The sequence below is a fragment of the Procambarus clarkii genome, chromosome 74 (genome assembly GCF_040958095.1).
Source record: "Procambarus clarkii isolate CNS0578487 chromosome 74, FALCON_Pclarkii_2.0, whole genome shotgun sequence".
In the NCBI taxonomy this organism is placed as follows: Eukaryota; Metazoa; Arthropoda; class Malacostraca; order Decapoda; family Cambaridae; genus Procambarus; species Procambarus clarkii.
In genome coordinates, this window is record NC_091223.1 from 18,019,555 (window position 1) to 18,046,307 (window position 26,753).

Consider the following 26,753-nt stretch of genomic DNA (forward strand, 5'->3'; position numbering starts at 1 on the left):
CCATATTGCCTCGAGGTGGTTTTGAAGATGAATGTCCTGGCAGCCCGTTCTCTGCCTTGACAGCCTTTTCTGTTTGAATACTATTTTTGTCTAAATTGCTGATCTCCTCGGCCGAGGCATTCTTGTTAGTTAGCTCGAGGAGCTACTACCCGGGGCTCTCCCAGAAATCATGTGTTGAATGTAATGAAATACTCCTTTTTGATGAGCTGTCAGTAGCTCCTTAACCCTGTCCTGTTTCCCTTCTTTCATGCGGGGTTGATGGATTCCGTTCAAGCAGATCTTGAGCGAGGGGGTATTGAGCAGGCTGACTGGAGTATTCTCCTACCTGGAGAATACATGGAGTGTTTTTTGGGAGTTCTTCTTCTGCCCGAACCCAGCCTCAGGCCTGGCTCGACTTGTGATAACCTGATCCAACAGGCTATTGCTTGGAGCGGCCCGCAGGCCCACATAACCACTACAGCCTGGTTGGCCCGACACAACTTGCAAAAACCTGTTCAAGTGCCTCTAGAATACCTCCACCTTCATTGCAGCAATATTTCTAATGCTGGCTGGGAGGGTGTCATGGACCCCTGATGACAGTGTTCTCTGTGCCTATGGCACCTCTACTCCTCAATAGTTCTATTCTGCATTTCCTTCTGTATCTTTTGCTCCAGTATGTTATTCTACTGTGCAAATTTGGGACCTAGCCCTCCAGTATCTTCCATATATATATATATAATTTGATACCTTTCTTGTCTCCTTTCCAGAGAGTACATTTTGAGAGCATTGAGAAGGTCTCAATAATTCAGATGTTTTATCGTTTCTATGAGTGCCGTACATGTTCTCTGTTTTCCCACTAATTCAGACATCCCTCCTGATCTGAATAGGAAACTGAGTACCAAGCAGTACTCAAGACGGGACAGCATCTGTGATTTAAATTGCGTTAGCATTGCTGTGGGGTCCCTGGATTTGAAGTGGCCCGAGTGCATCACAATAAGAATATCTACCCCACATCAGTTATTGTTTAACTTGTTACCGCAGAGTCCAGAATTTTCTTAAAACAATTGCTTGTCTTGTTGCATTTCTAGTGGGGTGTTTCTTAATGTCTCTCACCTCATAGAGACAGACAGATTTTGTACACGGTTCCCGTCATCCTGGCTTGTGTACCTGCCTAAGGCGTGGTATTACAGTACCAGCACTTAGCTCTGGAAGCTACTCAAAGTTCACCAGAAAAGGAAGTTTCATTACATTCACAGCTTGATTGTTATTTTACTTAGCAATAGAAATGAGAGAGAGTAAGTACATGTATTAGAAACAATTCTCATAATATCCAAAAGCTTGATTAGTCAAACATTTCCTGAATATCCTAAATGGATTTCAGATACTGTACTTTTAACTACTAGCCAAATCACAACTTCTTCAGTTAATCCACACTTCTGGATAATTCAGCTTCAGATAGTGAAACTTCTCTGTTCTACGTAGCATTTACATTAGATTTTACAATGAATTTCCATATGCAAAAAGGCATATCTATTTCATTTTATATACACTCAGTTCAAAATGCAATAGAAAGGTAAAAATTGTAAGTGTTTCAGTCATGAACTGCAATTGGACAAATATAATTTGTTTCCACTTACCAATATTGAAGAATTCCCTTGCAACAGACTCTGCCAATTTCTCACACCACGCTTTAGTTGGACAGAAGACGAGAACAGAAAAGCCCTCTAATACAGTCTCAAGACACAGCTGAATCAGATGATCACTGTCACCCTAATGAGATATATTTTTTATCATGAATATGTTCAGGAAAAGTAAAAAATTCCAGTTTGGCAGCAGGATGCTGCTTCTAGAAATTTTCCTTATTAAGACTGCTCAATAGCTCGGTCGATAGAGCTTCGACCTCACACGCGTGTGGTCCGCAGTTCATGTCTTCTAGAGCCAAAGTGAATGGAATGTTTATTTCCACGGAAGTGTGGATGACAATTTATATAAATATGACATGCTATATCTGCTTTTACATGAATAGGACATGCTTTATCTGGTTTATCTATAGTTTACCTATCCATACCTACTTTCCAATCTATCAATGACTACAAAGGAGTAAGATCTAGCCCTTTATACCCTGCCCCTTATTCATTATAGAAGGCATACTAACTACCTCGCCCACACAAACAGGAGTCGACCAAATTGAGAAATAATTTCTAGTCTTTTTAAGCAGTTGATAACTATTGTTGTCAGTTGTTTATATGGAATGTGTGGTGAATATTGATGGTATTGAAGTGACTGAAGTAGAAACTGAGACTTTTCCTATGAGCGGCCAGTCTGCCACTGGATATTTCATCTTCTCATGGCTCTGCCTGTAACACTTCTAGACTACATTATCTACACTCTGCATCTTAGCTTCCTTCACTGCCTTTCTATTAAGTATTGCCTCATCACATTCACTTCAAGGAAAAAATATAAGCTAGTAGCTTTAGCCTTAATGTCTGAAAGTGTCGTCTTGATCATTTGGTATTCAGCACACACAACACTTCTTGGGAAGCCTCTCAGCCTTCCTTATAAGCTTTTATTGCTCAAAAGAAATCACAGAATGCTTATGCATGGATTTTTTTTGTATTGAAACCATCACTGACATATTACCTACTATTGTACCTGACACAGTGCAAGAAAGTTCCAAAATTTTGGTGGTAAAGAATATGCAGGATGCTTAAATAAATATATCGATAAAAACGTTTGGATGGTCAGTAACACAGAACAATGGCTACCAGGTACCTCCCTAATATACTCATCCTTGTCATTGGTGCTGTGCCCTAGGGCTTTATTATGGCTTGATGTCTCCCTTCCTTTTTGCCCCGAACCCTGCCTCTAAGAGTTGACATTTCCTCAGCTAAATTTCCAATCTCTTTTACATATGGATCATGTAGTGTTTTAAGACACTGTGGGGAGGAGGAATAATTATGCCAAAGAGCTAACTATGCCAAAACTTGAAGACAAAAAAAAAGGAAGCTATGATCACTATGTACAAAATTATTAGGGATATAGCTGAAATTGGTGACAAGTAATTTTTGAAACCGTCAAGATGGAGAACAGGATGACAGAGGTAGAAACTGTAAAAGTAAAGAGCTTAATTAAGGTACAGAAATTCTCTTTTGCAAACAGTAGCAGACAGCTGGCATAAATTACATGAGAGGGGAGTGTGTACCAACACCACTGAAAGCTTCAAAACTCTACATGACAAAGACTATAAGGAAGATGGGACAAAGCAAGGTTAGCTCTCATCCAATGAAAGTAGATAGGTAATTACACTTAGATAATTACTGAACACTCATTCATTCACTTCCACCCATACACATAGTAAATGCCATGTAATGGAATATGGAAAAAGGAGAAAATAGGCCACACACACAACCAACAAATTATGTGAACATTTTTTCATTTACTTGGGCCCTGGGAAGACTCGAACTTTCGACCCACGAGTGTGAGGCAAAAGCTCTACCTCTAGGCCATGCAGACGGCTACATTTCAATCCAAAGTGAATTAAATATTTATTTCCACGATAGTGTGGCTGAAAGTTTATATGTGAATAACTTTACAAAAATTCTGATAAAGAAAGAGATCTATGGGTAGTTCTGGATAGAAAATTATCACCTGAGGACCACTAAAGAACTTTATGTGAAGTGCCCATGTTACCTTTTCCTAGTTTAGAATTGCTTTAAAATACATGAATGGTGAAATACTAAAGAAATTGTTCACGAACTTTGTTAGACCCAAAGCTGGAATATGCAGCAGTTGTGTGGTGCCCATATCTTAAGAAGCACATCGACAAACTGGAGAGGGTGCAAAGACATGCTACTAAGTGGCTCCTAGAACTGAAGGACAAGATCTACGAGGAGAGGTTAGAGGCATTAAATATGTCAAAACTAGAAAATATGCCAAAGATAGAAGAAAAGAGGCAATATGATCACAATGTACAAATTAGTAATGGGAATTTATAAAATTGATAGGTGAAGAATTCCTGAGACCTGGAACTTCAAGAACAAGAGGTCATAGATTTAAACTAACTAACCAAAGCTGCCGAAGAAATATAAGAAAATTCACTTTTGTAAATACGGTGGTAGTCAGTTGGAACAAGTAGGGTGAGGTTATGGTGGAGGCCAAAACCATTAGTAGTTTCAAAGTGTTATATGACAGTGCTTGAAAGACTGAGACACCATGTGAATAGCTTTCATCCTGTAACTACACTTTGCTAATTATAGTGTTTTATATCTGGGAAACTATACAAGGTTAAACTATGTCCTGTCTGGGAAAATAGCTCTATTTTCATACATGTTATTCAATTTACATAGCACATTTTTATATAACATGCCAATTTTTCTGGTATGTAATTACCATACTGTAATATAAAAGGGTCCCCTTGTACTGTCATCCAAATCAAATAACTTATATTTGTAATTACTGTACAGTATTGTACAAGCTTTAGACTTGTCCAAAATGTTGCACTGTCTTGTGGGCTAAACAATTAACACAGCTTACTTTATTTTACTACAAATTTCATGTACTGTATTTCATACTATGTTTGCAGTTTTTATAGGTTAATTTAGTACTATTACTCATTAAATATAAATAAATACTGTATTTCAAGATGTTGAAATATTGCTCACCTTAACAGTCAACAGAGGATCTAATTCCCTCACTTTAGTCATTGAGGAGTCATACACAGCTCTGCCAATCTTAACTCTCTCTGAGAGTGGTACTGGCCTGAAGTCTGTGTTGTACAATGCCGAGTCTAGCCAACTCGCCAGCAGTTGCAGGTTCGGCAGTGTGGCAGACATTCCAACAATTTGAATACCATTTTCATCCTAGAATATATATGCTTCTGTGTTATCTACGTAATTATAATTTGCATGTTCACTTAAATTACCTCATTATATAACTGAACAGTCTGTCCACTGCTACATAATTACAAAGCCTTGACTGATTCACTCATCACAAGAAATACCAGGTACAATGGTATAATATTAATGAGAAACATAATTCAGTGGAAACTCAAAAGTCCAAACTAATAAACAATGGTCCAGTTGTGACAAATCAAGGTTTCTGGACAATCAAGAATCTTGCTAATAATATATAAATAATGCATTATGAACATAAATGTAATAGAAATCTAATAAAAAACCAGCGTTGGATGTAATGAAATGCCATTTTCTGGGTAGAGCCCCGGAGGCTCCCTAGAGCTATTGAACAGATATTAGCTAATATTAGTACTGGGCTTCAGTCATATGGAGTTGTTATGCCTCCCAGGGACCTCTAGCCAGAATATGGATCCCTCAGAGAGGCAAAGGGAGCAATGGAAGCACGAGAACGAGCACTCCGGACAACCAACATATCCGAAAGAGAGCAGGCAACTAGCTGAAGCTGCGTGGAGAAACTGAGACACAACCGAGTCCGCAAACAATTGCGGGCAAAACAGAGACGAAAATCTAAAAGCCAGGGCCCAAGCAGAATCCAGAGAGCAAAGACAGCCTGCTGATATGCGAGGCGAGAGGCATAAAACAAGGACACAGCCTCCCGGAGGATAGGCGCAAATAGCTTAAACAACGCCGCCAATGTCCTGGCCGATGAAGTCAGCATGGCAGACGACGACCTGGCAGGCAATGCCTCCACATCCTTTGCAAACTAATCCAAGGACAGCTCATGAAAGGAAAAGAAGCGAAGGACCGACGTCAAATGCCTACGAGTGCGAATATCCTCCGCAGCCAAAGCAGCTGAAAGGAAGGGACCTGGACATGCAACTAGAGCACACCAACCTCACGAGGAAGCACAGAGGCGTATAAGCATGCATTAAGATGCTCAAATGCACCCCCTAAGTACACTTGCAACATTGTAGTGAGCTTCTGCCACTCAAGCGTGCGGGAACTACAGAACGTATGCCATTCCCCCTACGAAAAGAAAGGGCAGTCTGCAAACCAGGAAGACGCCGGTACCTTGTAGCATATCCAAAATGGGGACCCAAACTCAATGGAGACCGGGTCAAGCACCAAGGCAAAATCCAGGTCTCACGGGAGGTATGCAGCAACGGCCTCCCGAACCTCCGCAGGGGAAATGAGAGAGGTAGGAAGCCTCCGGAAGGACGCAGCCGCAAATTTCAAGGAAACCAGGAAACGAACCTGAGGGAGGGGGAGGGAGGGGGGGGAGGGGGAGGGGGGGAAGGGAAGGGGGAGGGGGGAAGGGAAGGGGGAGGGGGGGAGGGGAGGGGGAGGGGGGGAAGCCGACCCCATATCAAATTTGTACTGTACAAGGAAGGGGGATACAAAAACAGAGTCCAAGGGGAAAGGCATCCAAGAGAGGGACTGGATGGAAGGACCCAGAAGCCTCAGCGGGAGGAATCGGCTCAAATGCCTTGAACACTCAGACGTTTGGGAGCCAGAAACCGGGACAGAGGAGAATGGTGAACCACGCCAACAAGGGAAGGACGAGTAGGCGCGGACTGAACTAAGGTCGAACCAACCAACGCCCCAAAGTCCGGGTCCCTAAAACCAAAACTGGGCAGCCCCGGGACATTCGAGTGGGCAACCAGCCAAGCGTGTTGAAGCAACCTAAACCTAGCATGCAACGTGTGAGCTACTTGACCCCTAACCTCAACTGCATCAAAATGGGCAAATTGGAGTCCGAGTGGAGAACAGGTCTCGCAAGACTCTGGGGTCAAAGGTGTCGCTGATCTAACAAGCAGCGTGACGGAGGCAAAACAGGTGATCGTCTCTCTGAGACAGGGGCAACAAACAACCCTCAAACTCGCACAAGGCGAGATGGAACTCAGAGGATATGTCCATTGGTCAACTAAGCACCAATGCAGGTTTCCAGTGTCAGTAGAGGGATGTATTCCTACAGAAAGCCCAGGCACTGGTGCTGCCAAAGCTGGTTGTAACCCCGTGTATTATCTGGGCAAACTGGCCCCTGAGGTGAGCAATCTCGCAGGCCCAGAAGAGAACTGCCCTACTGAATTTTGATATCACTTAAGCCTCCCCTCGCATCTCAAACGTGTGAACATTTTGGCTATTTTCCGTGGCTATATTTCTTACTGCGGCTTTAGAAACTATCTACGCTTACTCCACGATGGATAGTGATCATGAACAAGGCCCTTCCAGGAAGAAAATTGCGAAAGAAAGGCTTGAAAAGGGCGAGAATTGGGAGTGTAGCTGGAAGGCGGCTGAGCACTCACTCGCGGCTAACGCGTGGCCCGTCTTCAACTCGTCGGCGGTTGGAGCGTGACCAGGTTTTTTATTTTATATGCTAATGTTCATCTAGAGAATTCTATTGCGAACCCATTGAGACCAAAATGAAAGACTTAGGATAAAAATTGAGGTGACCAGAGTGAAAATAGTGAAAACATTTTATCGCGTTTGCGCGCTCCTGGGTAACTCGTTCGCACTTTCTCTGTTTGCTGCGGGTAATTAGCCGGGCTTTTGGAGTTTATATGCATTTAGTGCTGTAGAGAATTCTATTGCGAACACAATGATGGCACCCCAGCAGCCTCCCAACGGGCAAAAGAAAACCAAAAGAAGGAAAGAGAACCCCCAAGGAAGCACCACAACCAAGAAAGAGTCACGGGAAGAGAAGCAGGCACTCAGAAAAAGTCACGGCTGCCGCGATTATGCAAGGTGGGCAGCACAGTGTGCCCCAACCAGCAACAACCACTCCCTACCCAGATCCAAACGAAAGTACCGAGATCTAAGCTGACCCCAAGGGTAAGGAAGAAAGCCAAGAAGCTGCTACTTCTATGGGAATGGGGACCCAAAGGGCCCAGAGAAGATAACTCTGAATCCCAAGAGGTGTACTCATAGGGCGCTTAAGGAAGGGAGCCCTAAGCGCATGCAGCTTTTGGTACGAACTTCTGGCCACCGCCAACGTACAATTGAGACCAGAGCAGACGTCCACCCCATATAGCTTCAGCTGACAAACTGACGGTCTGGCTGCTGACTTAGTGGGCCTGGACCCCCCCTCTTCCCTCCAGGAGGGGAGGGGGTGTCGGCACAAACGAGCAATGCACGGTGTGATGATGTGTTGCTTGTTAGCTTGGTTTTGTTTGGGGGAGTTTCTAGCCTCTGTTCTGTCACAGGTTGCAATTTTTCTACCAGGAGGGGTCTGTTTTGAAGCACATACCTTTCTGGGTGTTCAACCCCAGTCGATGGCAGACATGAAATACTTTCATACATGAGTTTCATAGGCCATTGCTCCCTTCGCCTCTCTGCAGGAACTGTATCCAGACAAGTAGGGTTATTCCTTAGGGAGCAACTCAGAAAGACATGATGGCAGGCAAGGGAATACTTGCGAAGGAAGCAAGTAAATATGGATAAACAAATTCTGTTCTCAGAGTCGTGAGTCATTCTTGCAGATAAAGGCAGGTAAAACACTAGAGTGGCTAGGAATTCCAACTGTGTAAAATTTTACCATTTTACTGCTTCTGGAGAGACTGGACACAAACATGACCTTGGTGAGGAGCAATTCTAGAAGATATCCTCGATGAGAGTCGCCCAACATATGTAACTCATCAACCACAATTATACCAAGTTCATTCATGCGTTTACCTTCCATTAATCTGAAAAAGATTAATATTATTTTGTAAGCCTAGTAAATAGTATTGCTTGTTTATGTAATAATTTTTGTTCTATATATTTACAAAAACAACAAATGTATATTAAAACATGTCATTATACAAGTTCTAATGATGAGATATACAGTATATGTACCCATTTTCTGCAATACTGTACCAAGTACTGTGTGGATAGAATGTAGTAAAATACTTAACAACAAATACTATACTTAAACTGGAGCATTTACCATATAATAAAATCACCATTGACCTATTAACATTTGTTTTCATTATAGTACTAAATGGCATAATCAATAGTGAATACAAATCCAGCCCACCCCACCCCCGCCCAAACACACTCAGGGGGAAAAGGGCAAAAGTGGGAACTACACTCGACTTTATATTTCCAAGGTTTCTTGGAGGTTTCCATAACCAAATTCCTACAGAATGCAAGGCAACAAAAGAAGAAAAGACTGGGCACATATACAAGCAGAACAGCTGGAGAACAGGGACTACACAGTAGAAGATGAACTGAAACTGAGGCCACAGGAGCCCAGATACTATGCCAAATTCAGATGGCAGAGAGAAGACTCAAATTGAGTAAGGAGTGTATTGCTATAGTACAGAGATAATCTTGCTTGCGCTCCATCTATGTCCTGCTTTGCTTAGGAGAAGCAACTATGGACAAGGTGACGCTGACAGATTTAACAAAAAAGGCATGAGGTGGTTTCCCATACTCCCAATGTGACTGACAAATGGAAGAGGAGATGTGCACAGGAGGAAAACTGGTATGATTTTACCAACTTAATCAAATGCCTAACAGTCTGGCAAGGAAAGGCTTTCTACCCACCCTGTCCTAATTCCTCAAGAGCTGGCATCCCTAAGACTCCCCCTTCAGGAGAGAGAAGAGTCTTAGGGATGTGAGCACATTGCTCAATGAGAGGAGGAAGAAGGGCTAAAGCCAGAGAATCAAAATCCCACCAGAGGCCCATTCCAGAAACACAGGTGTGGCTCCCTGCCACCGGGAAACAGAAGGGCCAAGCATAACAAGCCTGAACAAGCAAAACACACCAAGCAGGCACTGAAACTGCAACATGACTGAAGCCAGAGCCAAGACAGATACTCACATGGAATGGAAACTCTCACAAGTGTCCAAGTGCAGGAGAGGGCACAAGAAAACACACAAAAAGAAACAAAGTAACATCCACAAGCCAGGGAAAAATGGAATACTACCACAAGGCTCTGCTCTGCTCTGGTTCTGATGACCAGAACCCAAAATAGAGTGGGTGCAAAAGGCAGCGAAAACCAGGAACCACAGGAGGAACCACAAAACTGACCAAGCCAAATGGAAGGTGGGAAGCAGGAACCTTCATAACATGACATAACCAAGGACATTGAATGAGACCCAGCAGTGAACCTGGAAAGCAGCAGTTGAGGAACCCCCATATGAAATAGCGGGAGAAAAAGCGAACCTCCCAAACCAGGATAAAACACCCCCCATAGTGGAAAGCAGAGACCAGGAAGGCTGAAGGGCAACCAGGGATCCACCTAGGTCTCTTCCCCAGCCCTGGAAGCCCAACATGAAGGTCCCAGAGCAGAGTAAGGTGCTGCACTTGATGCCAAGGCAGAGTGGAAGGCACCACCACCAAGGCAGAGTGGAAGGCACCACCACCAAGGCAGAGTGGAAGGCACCACCACCAAGGCAGAGTGGAAGGCACCACCACCAAGGCAGAGTGGAAGGCACCACCACCAAGGCAGAGTGGAAGGCACCACCACCAAGGCAGAGTGGAAGGCACCACCACCAAGGCAGAGTGGAAGGCACCACCACCAAGGCAGAGTGGAAGGCACCACCACCAAGGCAGAGTGGAAGGCACCACCACCAAGGCAGAGTGGAAGGCACCACCACCAAGGCAGAGTGGAAGGCACCACCACCAAGGCAGAGTGGAAGGCACCACCACCAAGGCAGAGTGGAAGGCACCACCACCAAGGCAGAGTGGTGGTGCCTTCCACTCTAAAGGGATTAGAGCCAAAAATCCCCCAAGAAACAGAAGGCAACGGATCTTGACAGGAAGTATTGGCATGACTGCCACCAATGTCGAAATGGAGGGTGATCCCAGGAGAAGGCTTTACACTCCATACTAAAAATAGCCCAGGTTCTAAAGCCCAGAAACATCATGGAGCCCAGAGCAAGCAAGGAGGTGGGGAGGGGTCTGGTGAATGTAACAATGAGAAGGAAAGAGAGCGGGGAAATTAACACTCGCCACTCTAGGAGCAAAGCCAAAAAAAACAAAAGCCAACTCCAGGGCAACCACTTTAACACCACCAAGCTGCAAAACCAAACGGGAAAATGAATCTGAAGCGGCAGCATGCCACCTGTTGAGCCTCGTCACTATAAAAACAAAGAAGACAGAAGTCGGAGGCTGAAGCTAAAATACTGTATATTGAATGCAAGAGTAACAGATTTCAGGGCAGAGGATAATGCCTAACCAACAGAAGGCAGAAAAATGACTGGGGATAAGTAGCAATGCCAATACACAACCCTCAAACTGGCATGTAGAGAGTGCGGACTCCAGGGATCCCTCTATCACAAGCTCCATCACAGACCCTGCGGCACCTAAAAAAACTAACCAAACAGGACATCCAGGCACTAGGGACTCTCTCTGGCAGAACTGACACCAAACATAGCATATACATGGTTGCAAAGGGCATCAGCAGAGTGCCACATAAATAAACATACGCACACTCCACATCTTAAACAGAATGCCTCAACCATAGGGTCTTGCAGAGGAGTCACAACTCTACTTTACCCAGGGCAAGGCTCTCCACCCCAGTGGTTTGGCCTCTCGTGGGCAAACTCCCAAATACACCCAAGAATTAACTGTCAGTGCAGGGGGCAATGCTAAATAAATGCTTAGGGAAAGGTCACCCTCAACACAGGCAGCTTGTAGCAATGATAAAGCTAAGTCCACATAACAAATAAGGGTTGTAAACACATGTCTGTGAGCAAAAATGAAATGTTAGGAATGATGCACAAGCAAATAGTTCCCACAGTACAAAGTCCAAAGGATGGCTGTCACTTATTTTCAGAAAGAAGAGGGACATGCTACAGTGATAGAGAATAGCAGCCAAGGCCACATCAGTGACAGAATTGAGTTGGCTTGGGACCAGGCTGCAACTAGCTGGCGGTACTGCACATGTGCACTAGGGGCGTTTCATATCCAGGTTTGAATGAATCATTTCATTTTTAGCAATTCTTTTGCAGAGTCTGTTGGCTGCTCATTTTCATAAACCATGTGTTGTATGTTCTGTTTCGTTGAGCAGACCACACACCAGAAGGTGAAAGGACGGATCGAAACGTCGTCGTCCCTTCACTTTCTAGTGTGTGGTCTGGTCAACATACTTCAGCCACGTTATTGTGACTCATCGCCTGCATATGTTCTGTCTCGTCTACTTGCTGGATTCTTTCTTGGTGAGGGTGATGGTAACAATCCCTTGCTCTCTATGCCTCTGTGAGTGATGCCACGTTTTGTCTCTGGTCTCTGGTACAACAACAGAACTCCAAAGACTGACGTGACTGAGTATGGGAAGTCATCTTAGCAATACAGCTTCAGGAAGCTCCAAAGGGGCTTCCCCAGGAAAAATATCTATACCTATACACATCAATACAATATCATTTAAAAATTAAACTAAATGATGAATTTTTATTTAGACAATAATAGCACAAAATTTCTTTAAACAGCTTTCACTCATACCTGTTCACTAGATTATTAGCCTTTTCAATAGTACAAACAGCAATGTCTGTAGCTTTCATTCCTCCTGGTGGACTATGGGAACCCATAAAGCCTTCAACACGAATCCCAGCAACGCCAAACATTTTCTGTTATAGGAAAATAAGAGACAATTATTAAGTGCTGGTCTAAATACATTTTCATTTATAGATTACAGGTATATAGGTACAGTATATACAGTACTGTGCGTATACAGTATATACTATACATTTGTTCACTTAGTGTAGTTACATGATAACAGGATGACAGCTATGGTCATGGTGTCCCATTTTCCCAGTAGTTTCTGTCAAATAAGTTTTTGAAACTACTGACAGGTTTGGACTCCAACACTTTCTTACTTAACTTATTCCAACCTTCTACAATTCTGTTTGCAAAAAGAGAACTTCCATATTTTTTGGGGGGCACCTTTGTTTCCTTGGCTTGAATTTATGACCTCTTGATCTTTGAGTTGCAAGTGTTAACAATTCCACCTTGTCTATTTTGACAATTCCTGTTACAGTTTTATATGTAGTGATCATATCACCTCTTTTCCTTCTATCTTCCAGCCTTGGCATGTTTAATGCCTTCAGTCTCTCCTCATGGCTCATATTCTTAAGTTCCAGGAAGCATTTAATACCATGTCTTTGCACCCTTTCTAATTTATTAATGTCCTTGAGAGATATGCAGTAGTGGTGCAGTGTCTATTACAATTTTGTTCTCACAAAATGTGTAAGCACCTTCTCTAACATTTCTGCATCCGTATATTTAACCACAGTTCTGAAATTTGTTAGCATAGTGTAGGTTCCTCTCACAATGCCCTTTATGTGGCATTTTGGAGACAGGTTACTATCCAGAACCACTCCTAGACCTCTTGCCTTAACAGAGGGTTTTCAATATATTTTCACATAATTTGTAGGTTAGGTGTGACCTGTTCTATTCTATTCCACACTCTATTATATGACATTTACATTGAATTCCATCTTTGGACTTGCAGTTATGCAAGTTTCTGACTCTTCTCAGCAGTTTGCCATCATCTGCAAACATTCAGGTAACTTTGAATTCCCTCTGGTAGATCATTTATATACATAATAAACATTAATGGTGTGAGAGCTGGACCTGAAGGTGCTCTGCTAGTGACATTTCCCCAGTCAGATCCATTGCCTCTGGTCACTGCTCTAATTTGTCTATTAAAAAAATTTAAGTCCAAGTATAGAATTAGCCAAACCTTTCCTTTCTTGCAATATTTATGGCACTATTGTAAAAGCTAAGTAGATTTGCTACGAAAGACCTTCCTGTTCAAATCCAAACTGTCTGTTATTATATTGTTACTTTCCAGGTACTCTGTTCACTTTATCCTAATTATTTTTCTAGTGTTTTCCCTATCATGTCTGTCAGTGATACAGGTCTAGTCTAGCGTCTTCCCTGTTTACATTCTTATATATTAGAACTATGTTTGCCTTTTTCTGTATATCAGCAAGGATCCCTTCTAAGGATGTTTGAAAGATAATTTGAAATGGGGCACTAATCTCAGATGCACATTCCCTTAGTATCAAAGATGAGATAGATTACACTGTATCGTAATATAGATTACTGTAATATAGATTACACATAGATTTACACTGTATCATTACAAACACTGTACCTTTTACATTATCTCTACAAACACTGTACCTCTTACATTGTATCTCTTCAAACACTGTACCTCTTACACTGAATTTTTTAATGAGTGTAATTGGACAGACTTGTTGTTAGGCTGGGAAGTAAATAAAATGTATGCCAAATTTTGCAAAATATACGATGAAGGCACACAAACATTCATACCAAAACAGAGATGCAGTGCCAGAAAACAGGATTGCTTCAACAGAAATTGCGAGAGGGCCAGAGGCCAAAAGACACAAAAATGGAATCAATATAAGAAGAGGCCAAACCCCCAAACATACCAACGATACAAAGATGCGAGAAACAACTATACGGCAGGAAGGAGAGAGGCAGAAAGAAATTTTGAAAAAGGGATAGCGGATAAATGTAAAACAGAACCAGGCCTATTCTGCAAATTCATAAACAACAAATTGCAGGTAAAGGATAATATCCAGAGGTTGAAAATGGGAAACAAATTTACGGAAAATGAAAATGAAATGTGTGAAACATTAAACGAAAAGTTCCAAAGTGTTTGTACAAAATGAAATCTTCAGAGATCCATACACAATAAGAATTCCAGAGAACGACATAGATCGTATAGATGTGTCTAGAGATGAAGTGGAAAATATGCTAAGGGAGCTAAGTAAGAACAAAGCAGTTGGCCCAAATGGAGTTTCACCATGGGTTCTGAGAGAATGTGCATCTGAGCTCTGCATTCCACTTCACCTGATTTTTCAGGCATCCCTGTTTACAGGAGTCACAGCAGACATGGAAAAAGGCTAACATAGTTCCAATCTACAAAAGTGGCAGCAGAGAAGACCTCCCCTCAATTATAGACCTGTATCATTGACAAGACCGGCATCATTGACAAGTGAAATAGTGAAAATATTGGAAAAAATAATAAAAACTAAATGGGTAAAACACCTGGAGAGAAATGATATAATATCAGACAGACAGTATGGTTTTCGATCTGGAAGATCCTGTGTATCGAATTTACTCTATGATCGAGCCACAGAGATTTTATAGGAAAGAGATGGTTGGGTTGACTGCATCTATCTGAACCTAAAAAAGGCTTTTAACAGAGTTCCACATAAGAGGTTGTTCTGGAAACTGGAAAATATTGGAGGAGTGACAGGTAAGCTTCTAACATGGATGAAAAATTTTCTGATAGAAAAATGAGGGCAGTAATCAGAGGCAATGTATCAGACTGGAGAAATGTCACAAGTGGAGTACCACAGGGTTCAGTTCTTGCACCAGTGATGTTCACTGTCTACATAAATGATCTACCAGATGGAATACAGAATTATATGAACATGTTTGCTGATGATGCTAAAATAAAAGGAAGGATAAAAAACTTAGATGATTGTCATGTCTTTTAAAAAGACCTGGACAAAATAAGTATATGGAGCACCACTTGGCAAATGGAATTTAATGTTAATAAATGCCATGTTATGGAATGTGAAATAGGAGAACATAGACCCCCACACAACCTATAAATTATGTGAGAAATCTTTAAAGAATTCTGATAAAGAAAGAGACCTAGGGGTGGTTCTAGATAGAAAACCATCACCTGAGGACCACATAAAGAATGTTGTGCAAGGAGCCTATGTCACGCTTTCTAACTTCAGAATTGCTTTTAAATACATGGATGGCGAAATACTAAAGAAATTGTTCACGACTTTCGTTAGGCCAAAGCTAGAATATGCACCGGTTGTGTGGAGCCCATATCTTAAGAAGCACATCAACAAACTGGAAAAGGTGCAAAGACATGCTACTAAGTGGCTCCCAGAACTGAAGGGCAAGAGTTACGAGGAGATGTTAGAGGCATTAAATACTGTATGCCAAAACTAGAAGACAGAAGAAAAAGAGGCGATATGATCACTACATACAAAATAGTAACAGGAATTGATAAAATCGACAGGGAAGATATGCCGAGATCTGGAACTTCAAGAACAAGTGGTCATAGATTTAAACTAACTAAACAAAGATGACGAAGAAATGTAAGAAAATTCACTTTCGCAAACAGAGTGGTAGTCGGTTGGAACAAGTTAAGCGAGAAGGTGGTGGAGGCCAAGACCGTCAGTAGTTTCAAAACGTTATATGACAAAGAGTGCTGGGTAGATGGGACACCACGAGCGTAGCTCTCATCCTGTAACTACACTTAGGTAATTACTGTACAGTATCTATATAAACTGTACCTCTTACACTGTATCTCTACAAACACTGTATCTCTTACATTGTACCTCTTACACACTAAGAGGTAAACTAAACTAAAAGACTATTATAAAAACAAGAGTTACTAATAGATGACACTGCCCAAGAAAAACAAGTTTTATCATCATATATGTACAAGTGTTGTAGATTACAAGTCATTATGAAAGTCTTTCTCAACACATTGTGAAAAATCAATATGCTGTACACCATTTTAAGTTTAAAGTTAATATAGCAAGGTTTTCTTTAGATACTTAACAGAAACCTGTCAAAAATATTGTAGAAACAAAGATATACATGACAAAACCATAAAGTATCCCTACCAGTTATACCTAATTATTTAGTGCCAGAACCGAGTCAATATGTTAAATATATATTAATCTACCTATTTGTTTATCAAAGAAATAAACAATACAAAACATCAAGTTCCAAACCATACATATAATGACTATTAAAGAAAGACACATTGGTACTGACTTGTAGGTAGTACATCTTCTCCCGTGCTACCGATACAAAAGGAAGGATGAAGACTCCTTTGCGGCCACTTTCTGCCACTCTTTTGAGAAGCAACAGCTCAGCTACGAGGGTCTTGCCTTGAGTGTGTGGCAAAGAAACAGTCGGTAAATTAGTAAAATAATGACAATTAAATTAGTGACTTTTCCTACACTACTGAAACAGTTAAATTGCATCATCATATACCACTTCCAAAATATAATTATGTACTGTATAACAATCAGAATATCAAAAAGTAACTGCCTGCAGTTGTATTGTTCCAACCACAAATTACATGTGATACAAGGATTCCTGCAAGCAAAAGTTTCATCTTGGCAGCTGAGTATTGCAAATTTTATTCAAGCCCCTCAGTGCTTCTTAAGTAATGAATGGAAACTGGTATCAGCCATCTCCATGTTTGGTGGTTTGCTCCTATGGAACCACCAAGCATCAAGATCTGACATAAATGCAATTTGAAAGGTAGCATGGTGTGTTGGCATGCTTCAGTGACACTTAATTGATTTGGAGATGCAGATCCTTTACACAGCTTTGATGGGCGAACCACCACCAAACAAAGGCTATGAAAAAACCCCGCCCTCAGGGCGGGGGTAAGAGCCGAGTGGCAAAGACCCCCAACGGAAACGGTTCCTGAACGTTCCATGGAAAGGAACCCGCCGGTAGTACTTACAGGGGGCCCAGGGAAGAGGACCCTAAGTGCCCCAGTACTCTCAAAGTTCTCCTGGCCACCATGCCACACATACAGCAGAGCACATCACTAAGGTACACAACTGCCAAAGAATCTAAGGCCAGAGTCAACGTCCGTCTCGGACCACGTCAACTACTCCCTCCCCCCCCCTCCAGTGGGGGGGGGGAGCTACATGGACAAGTGCCAAGGCAGTGGATTGTTGCATTTGCTTGTTTACTTGTTTCTTTAAGTGAGGGAGAGTTCTGTCTCTCTGTTCGGTCTTTGGTTGCAATTTTTTTTACCTTGTTGGGTCTGTTTTGTCATGCCTATCTTTCTGGGTGAGGTTGAACTCCAGTTGACTGATGTCCCAAACTAATATAACACACATCAGCCTGATAGCTCCAGGGAGCTGAAGGGGCTCCCCTCAGAAAACCTGCACTTAAGAATTATCCAGGTGTTCTCTTACCATATGGCTGACCATTTCCAGGATGCAACCCACAATTGTCTAACTCCCAGCTGTATATTTAGTATTTAGTGCTAGACAAACAGACATATCAAGTGAAAGAGACAGCCCGTCCTCCTAAAGTTTCCCAATGTCAAGAAAACGCTAAATTTAAAGTGTCCTCTCCTTACCTACCAGGGTATCCAAAACGAAAACAAAACAGTACATCACTTTTGCGAGCCACTTCCATTTTCTAGTACAACTTTTTGCCTTATGATCGAAATGCGACGTTCTTTGTAAAAGGACAGGTTGGAAAGGAAATGTGCCAAACCATCTCTGACCTGGCCAGAAATTGAACTATGTCTAACTCCAAATTGTTTTGTGGTCTCCCATGACTGCTAGGAAACACCCCTGAGCTATTGGAACTATTTGGACAACATCAGCATTCAAACATTGACACAAAATGTGAATTTCAAATGTTGAAAACTGCATTTTGCTACACAATCAACATATGACAATGACCACATTTTAAGGGTTAGGAAAAGGAGTAATCTCTCTACAGTGTATCTCAAATATAAACTGTCTAGTAGATTCAACTTCCTCTCTGCAAACACAAAACGTAACTGTCCCTATTTTCCGCTTGTTACAACTGGTAATAAAGTTGATATACTGTATCTTGGTATAACGTTTTTATGACGTATTAGAACATTGTTACAACTTGCTATATTGGTTGTTACAATGTGTCAGGTGGTGTTCAAACTTGTTCGAATGTTGTAGCAGCATTGTAGTTTTGTCATTTGTTTGGCAGGCTTAAATTATCCAGGTCAACAAGGCATTGCCATGATTAAAACATCATCAACATAACAAAGACATTTCACATGTGTGGTAAATGGTCCTGGTTCAAGTGATTTCATGGACAATTTAACATGTGTGCAGCATTTTTTCTTTAATAAACACTAGACCTATGAATCTCTACTGATTTTATATAACTCCTTCCATGCAATATACTGTATCTTGTATAAATGAAGTCTACACACATCCACTAAAATTAAATATGCAAGCTAATGATAAACATACAATAAATGACATTACTGCTGTTTGATCAGCTTATCGTACCAGCAGATGTAGGTGCAGAATAAACAAGATTTCTTCCATCAAGAACATTTGGCAGGCTCAAACACTCTGCTTGCCAAGGAAACATTGTCTTGATTCCATTTTTCAGATAACACTGAAACAAAAAGGGATGATTTTATGAGGAGTAAAATGTATTCTATTCTCAATTAAATAAAGAAGAACTGATTCACTTATCTCAAAAGCTAAATCACTGTACCTTGAATTCAAATTAGACAAATGGATATTAACAAAGCTTCCACTTGATCTAGTGTTTAGTAACTTGTGTTCATACCATAAAACTTATTCACTAGTGACAGTGGCATCAAAGCAATATAGGCTCTAACATTTTCATAAATATAATGTTCCCTCAAACAGTCCTGCCCTATCTAAAGCATATTCCAATAACATTCTGCTACTTTAAGAAAACTCCTTTAATAACTTGGCTTATCTCTAACATGGGCTACACCATGTTAGAGATAAGCACTCCCACACACCAGCACTCCTACCTTCCACTGTGCTATTATGCATCTTTACCAATCCCAGTAGTACTGTATAGTCAGGTTTGTTCTCGTCTCATAGTCGATAATTCCTGGTTCGACTCCTAGGCGAGACAGAAATTGTTGGGCGCATGTCATATTACCTTATAGGCTATTCACCTAGCAGTAAATAGGTACCCAGGAGTTAGTCAGCTTGTTGTGGGGTTGTATCCTGGGAAGGGTTGGTAATTTGACCTTGGGGGAGAACAGCGATATAACCCTAACATGTATATCAGTATACACTCTGGCTGCCTGTCCCCCCCCCCCTCACACAATGAATTATAAATTAAATTATTTATTCCTTGTTTCAATATCTTTATATAATTTCCTAAATATACTATACACATTTTTCTCAATGCTTCCCTCAATACTACCACACCATCATTGTTAACTGAAAAACACAAAACCTTTTCTAACAGCTTTAATTTTGTGCCTTTAAATTACACCTATGAATACTGTACAGGAATACAAAATTTAATATAGCTATACAGATAGTTGTTATCCCATTTTAATTTAAATGGGCAATTTGACCAGTTTATTTAATCATGGATTGTTTTGCTCCCATCACAAATTGTGTATATTTTTCTTATTTATTCAAACATACATCATCTTCATTCAAAGTTTTTTGCCACTCATGACACTGCAAATAGCTCCGAATAAAACTGTTAAAGCTATTCCTAACTGAGGAGTATGTCTTGTGCCTCATTGTGGAAACAAACAGAGTAACCTCATCTTGATTTTCTTAAGTACAGTACAAGTTAATGAAGACAGGTTACTAAGATTTAATGTCATATTTCATTGATATTAGTAATCATCAACAATACCACATTTCCCACTTTTATCGACACAAGCATAGAATAAAAATCTTGGGCAAATCCAAGGTACTAATACATTTCTCTACCTTCAGCCTCAATGCCTTACTCCCTCCCGGAAGCTCTCCATAAGGAGGCGACCAGAGCAAAAGTTGCTCCGGGAGGCTCCATCACCCCCACAAACCTTTCACTCGTTCAAATACTCCTGCCCCCCCCCCCCCCAGCACCCACCCTTTCTATCATATAGTGTTCCACTCTTCCAGGCTCATTCCAATATATTTGCATTTTTCATATATTTCTGACTTAACAGCCAGGGCAACATACTGGGATGATGACCCGAGAGCAAATTCCAAGGGATGTTAATGAAGGTATCCGTAGCTACACAAGGTATTTTTTTCATACAACTTAGTTGAGTGTGTTTTAAATCACACAACTGTTAATATCTTAAGATATACAGTTCTCCATCCATCCAAAGTAGTTTAAATCTTCCTTTACAATTTTCCCTTCTATTATCACAAATACTTTTGACCAGCAAATTAAAAGTACCAGTAATATCATTATTGTTCATACCACTCATAAAATTATTTTTTAACCCAACAATTCTTTCCTTTGCTATAATTTCTTTAATATGTCAATCAATTTAAAAATTATTGCATGTTACATGTATTATTCAAATGATCATTGTAGTAGAGTAAAGTTGGCTGTTACCAGATACTAAGTTATTGCCTTCAAGGTGGACGAAAGAAAACAACATTGTGTTAAATACCTTTTTCTGGTTGTGCCACAGTTGCTCCCAGAAGCTAAGGATAGTTGCTCCGGGAGGCTCTATCACCCTCAGCAGGTAGCTCCATACAGATGAGTCTCATCAGCCTTACCAGTCCTGTGTGGCCTACCAGGGACCCATGGCCAGAACCTGGCCTCCTTACAAAGCCACAGAAAAAACAACATAGAATGCTTTTATCATAGAATGCAATCCCCTAGCAGGGGATTGTTAGAATACCCTCATCAAGGAAACATCCAAAAAGCAAGAAAAGCAATACAAACAATGGCAAAGTTCAAAGAAATAAAAGAACTGAAGCAGCAAACAATTCCACAAATGATTCACTCAGAAGCTAGATCGAACTGCCTTGGTTACAACTGGCCATCAATAGTTGGCAACACCACTGGAAGCTCCTGGTTTCCATGTCATTACACACACAATACTGTTCAATACAATACAATAAGTGTGTTGTAACACCCTTATAGTCCCCAAATAAGGACCTCCTTGAGTTGCCAAGTTTAGTGAGTTCTGGTTTTTTCCAAGATAAGTGTAGGTTGTCTTTTAGACTATCCTGTGAGGATCATTTGTATGTGTATCATTCCCATATTTGGCATTTGCTTCACGGGTGTGTTTCTACTCTTGCTTGCCTTGCAACTGGGACTTGCTAATGCTGGCGACACAAGGAAGACAGCACTCAAGGACATCAGGGTAATATTGAGGGTCTAATGACATAGAAGCAAGGAGCTTCCAGTGGTGTTATTAATTGATGGTTGCCAGCCTTAACTATAGCAGTTCGATCTAGCTATAAAGTGAATCATTTGTAGAGTTACTTTTCTGCTTCATTTTATCTCTCGGTGAACCTTTCAATTATCTGTATTGCTTCACGTACTTTCTGAGTATTTCCTTGGTGAGGGGAGCCAGGTTATGGTCATGGGGGCCTGCCGATTGAGTGGACAGCGCTCGGGATTCGTAGTCATAAGGTTCCGAGTTCGATCCCCGGCAGAGGCAGAAACAAATGGGCAGAGTTTCTTACACCCTGATGCCACTGCTTACCTAGCAGTAAATAGATACCTGGGAGTTAGACAGCTGCTATGGGCTGCTTCCTGCGAATGTGTAACAAAAAAAAAAGAGGCCTGGTTGAGGACCGGGCCGCAGGGACGCTAAGCCCCGAAATCATCTCAAGATAACCATCTCAAAAAGAAGATGGTCCCTGGCAGGCCATTCAGGATTCCTAAGGCTGATGAGACTCATCTGTGTAAAGGTACTTCAGCAAGCTAGCTTCAGGAAGCCACTGTACAGCTCAAGAGTATACATATTGTACATTAAATTTATTGGAATACAGTACTGTACTGTACTTATGGTATGGATAGAAAATGATATCCAATACTGCAAGTTACACCAGAATGATCACTACAAGTAATATCCTTATTGATATTGAGAAAATTGGATGGTGCTTGAAATTTACACCACACACCAATTGTCCCAATGCCTTGGTGGTGGAAAAGACAATACAAACCACCAATTTGTAAGGAAATTTTCCCATTATAACATACAAATTAGGTCTACTTCATTACACACAAAAATCACAATAGCGTGATGAATCAGCGTCAGGCAGCGTCAGCGTGATGAATCGGCGTCAATCAGTAATCAGATGCTGCAGATTAAGGCAGCGTCTGGGATGCTCTCGGACGCAGGTTCGAATCCTCGTCACGGCCATTGTGGATTTGTTCAAACTTAGTCTATTGTACCTCTCTTCATTTCAATACTTTTAAGCAACACTCATAGAAAAAGATCCCTACTTTCCAGACGATCGGCCCCTAGGTTGTCTGGACACCATAATACAGTGATGTTTTGTACTGCTAACAGATACCCCAATGTTTAGTGGCTCAATTCTTGGAAACCACTAAGATCTGATGTTACTACACATAGTTTCAATGTGTCAGTACTATTTAGTGGTATAATATTTTCATACTGTTTGGATGAAGATAAATTATCCATCCCAGCAGCCTAACATTCCATAAAACATTCCATGTTCAATAGCTCATTCCTTGGAAACCAGTGACCATTAAGATCTAATATTATAGTACAATGGCGCCTCGATTAACGAATTTAATCCGTTTCGGCACCGAGCTCGTCATGTGGAAAACTCGTCTTGCGAGATAACAACAAAACTGTCGTCAGAGGTGTCCGAGAACCAGCAGGAACGCTCGTTAATAGAGCGAAAGCTCATCAGTCGAGACATATTTTCTGCGAGTGGCTTGCTCGTTACTTGAAATGCTCGTAACTGAAGCAGCTCGTCACTCGAGGTTTCACAGTACTGTAATATGAAACCTAAGACAGTGTTTAGCATATGCATTATTTTAGCGTTTTTAAAATGATTTTGAGATAACGCAACTAGTTTTGGTGGCCAATATCCTACAGTTTAAAGACTGTTAATCAAACTGAAAACAAAATAGTATAGTATAAATCAAATTAAATATGGCCCTTTAAACTAGATGAAAAATAAATGTTTATGATTTTCCTAAAAAAACTACTGTGTTCTCAAAATCAAGCAAAATCGTAAATCATAATACATGTTTATTCAATTTTTTTGTATTAGAGATCAGTTATGTTTTATTTTTTTTTTTTTTTTTTTTTTGTGATATATACAAGAGTTGTTACATTCTTGTACAGCCACTAGTACGCGTAGCGTTTCGGGCAGGTCCCTGGAATACGATCCCCTGCCGAAAAGAATCGTTTTTTCATCCAAGTACACATTTTACTGTTGCGTTAAACAGAGGCTACAGTTAAGGAATTGCACCCAGTAAATCCTCCCCGGCCAGGATACGAACCCATGACATAGTGCTCGCGGAACGCCAGGCGAGTGTCTTACCACTACACCACGGAGACTGTAACTGTTAACTGTACTGTAACTGTAACTAACATAACTTATTATGTTACTGGAGCATAATCAAAATGTTTCTGGCACTTTTGTGGATTCATTCTATATATTCGAGCAAGCATCACAGAGTTCTTCAATACTAGTGTATGATTACTGGCAACAATCTGGATTTAGGCAACTTTACTCTATTTCTCATCTGCATGTTATATTTATACAATAAAAAAATAAACTTTTAAACACAATACAATAAACAAAATACCATTTGCCAAGAATTTTACGGAATTCATAAAAACATTGTACGAATTTGTTCTTTGTTTAAAAAATAAATGAGCACATGGTAAAAGAAACTTGTGCATGAAGTAAATATCCGTGATGACATGGGAATTATATTAAACTACTCTGAACAGCAATACTGTATAGAACTCCTAATGAACGGATACATAATATGGTGTCTACCAATAATTTGTTTTGGTAAAAAAATACTGAACTAACCTGCAATACAGCATCAGGCAGTCCCCAAGACGACAACTCCATTTTCTCTTGAGTTGAAAGAAAACTGTAACTCTCATTATTCTCGCTGAATGGAGACCTTAAACAAGTTTCAGGCTTCTGGATCATGGAAGAGCCTGTTGCTTGCTGGTGAACTGGAGTTTTAAATTTAGCTGATGCAGGAGGATTAATAGGTATTTCAGTGCGCTTTGTTGTGCTATCATTAAAACCCTTATTGGATAGATCAGACTCAACAATTATCTGAGCAACACTACACACACTTTCATTTTTAAGAAGAGTTTTGCTTTCTTTTGATAAGAGAGAATTAGCTGGTTCTTGGATCCCCATAATCTCAATAGAGTTCATTTGTACTCGAGTGTTATTAAATTCATTAGAATTCACAGGTACTTGGCCTTCCATAAGCACATCAGAAGTAACAGGTGATAAACATTTATCAGTGCTCAAAAACTTAACAGGTGGTGCAAGGTTGCTCATAACAGATGGTGCAAGGTGGCTCATAACAGGTGCATTAAACTCTACCGATGTTCCAGGCTTAGTAAAATATGATGCACTTTTCAAGATTTCAGCTTTACTGACTGTCTCTTGATGACCAAGAACAACATTTTCCTTGGCTTCAGAAATTTCAGAGGCATCAGGAAAGGTTTGTTGTGCTTCTCTATAATAAACTTTTCCATTGTTTAGTGTTTGTTTTATCTGGCCTTCTTTTTCTAGGAAACAACCTTCTGAACAGCCATCAATTGCAAGGTGTGATTCTTGTATGTCTGCAACTGAATGTTGTCCCCTTTCATTTACACAATTTTCTTTATTTACGGACACATTTTTTACATTAGAATTATATTTGGTTAAAGAATATTTATCTACAGAAGTCGAGATAATTAATGAAGAATTTGTGTTTATTTCCTTCAGTACTTCACCTTTGTGAAAATCAATATTTGATGGAAGATCATCTCTGCGTCGTACACAACTGTTTCCTTCTGTACTATTTCCGCAATTTGAATAGATTAGTTTGTGTTTAGTTTTATCTCCTGCATTAACCTTGTTAACATTTTTCTTGCTCCTATTTGATAAATAAACACTATCCGTACTGCATGCATCCTTTTTAACCCGCAGTCTTTGTGACCTTCTGACAGTCTCATTCGAAGAGTTACTGAACACTCGCTTGGAGGCATTAATATAATTATTTATTCGAGAGTTACGCAAGAACGAATAACCCAGCCCTGCTTCTTTCTGCATTTCATCTCCTGGAGAAGTAATCTCATCTGGAAAGTCGCTATCACTCAGATCCATAGCATCAATGTCTTCAAGAGGATTTGTTTCAACTGGTTCGAGCTCATCAGTTTTCTTCTGCTTTTCACTCTTATTACGTTCATCAAAATCTTTTGATGCTGCTCCACAATTTTCATTTTTTATATTGCCAGAACTTGAGCTCTTTAATCTCGGTGATCGCCTAAGATCTTTAGATTTAGTTTCATTGAAAGTTCCGTGATGCTTATTATTTGAAAAAATCTCTGTATCATTATTTGAAGAACTCTTGTTACTAGGAAGTACATTTTCTGACATCTCATCTGATTTTGGTTGTAAACTTTCAAATGTCTTTTTAGGACAAGGTACTTCCTCGTGTGATGTTCTTGAAGATCGTGTGACTGTGTACCGAGCCTCGATCTCACAAACATCATCCAAGACACCAAGATTGCAGAAAGAATCCCCAAACGTATCATCCTGTAATATTTATAAATAGGGTAATATAAAAAGTTACATGAAAACAGGCATAAATTATAAATTTGCTTAATTATACAGTATTTACACATATTCAATATGTTTTTTCGAGCAAGGCCCCCCCTCAATCACTCCCAAGCCAAGACCACGCATTCCTAGGACACAACAATCCTGCCACACAGTATCAACCGGCACCCCCATGGTGAAAAGTTTCTCTACAAATATGCTTGACACTTACACTGAGGAAATGCAGAAAGGGAAGATAAAATCTAATTCACCACCAAATTACTCCCTCCAATAACAAAGAGCAGAAACAAAAACACCTCCCTCATACCTAAAATGTCTCAAGTGTAATAAATGCTCTATTGTAGAAAGCCCTTCTACACTCAAACCCCAGCACACCTCAGACATAGTGTGTCTGGAAAACTAGGCAGGAACCAGGAGGCACCAAAATGCACCCAAGAAAGGGGCATGATATATACTTGGTAACTCCCCTCAGCTAAGAAAGAAAAGAAAATACAAGATTGAACCAGTGAAGAGCAGAGGTGCCATAGGCACAATCAGAGAGCACTGTATAAACATAAGAGGTCCGCGGTTGTTCAACGTCCTCCCAGCGACTAT

General features: G+C 40.7%; 1 protein-coding gene across 1 annotated transcript in view; it reads right to left on the minus strand.

Annotated features, from left to right (window-relative positions):
* The window catches only part of LOC123767390 (DNA polymerase theta), a 99,199-nt gene that overhangs the window by 64,053 nt on the left and 8,393 nt on the right, over window positions 1-26,753 (minus strand). Inside the window, 7 exon segments of the mRNA XM_045757055.2 lie at window positions 1,617-1,749; window positions 4,641-4,838; window positions 8,428-8,575; window positions 12,322-12,446; window positions 16,663-16,778; window positions 18,921-19,032; window positions 24,399-26,135. Coding sequence (XP_045613011.2) covers window positions 1,617-1,749; window positions 4,641-4,838; window positions 8,428-8,575; window positions 12,322-12,446; window positions 16,663-16,778; window positions 18,921-19,032; window positions 24,399-26,135 — 2,569 coding nt within the window.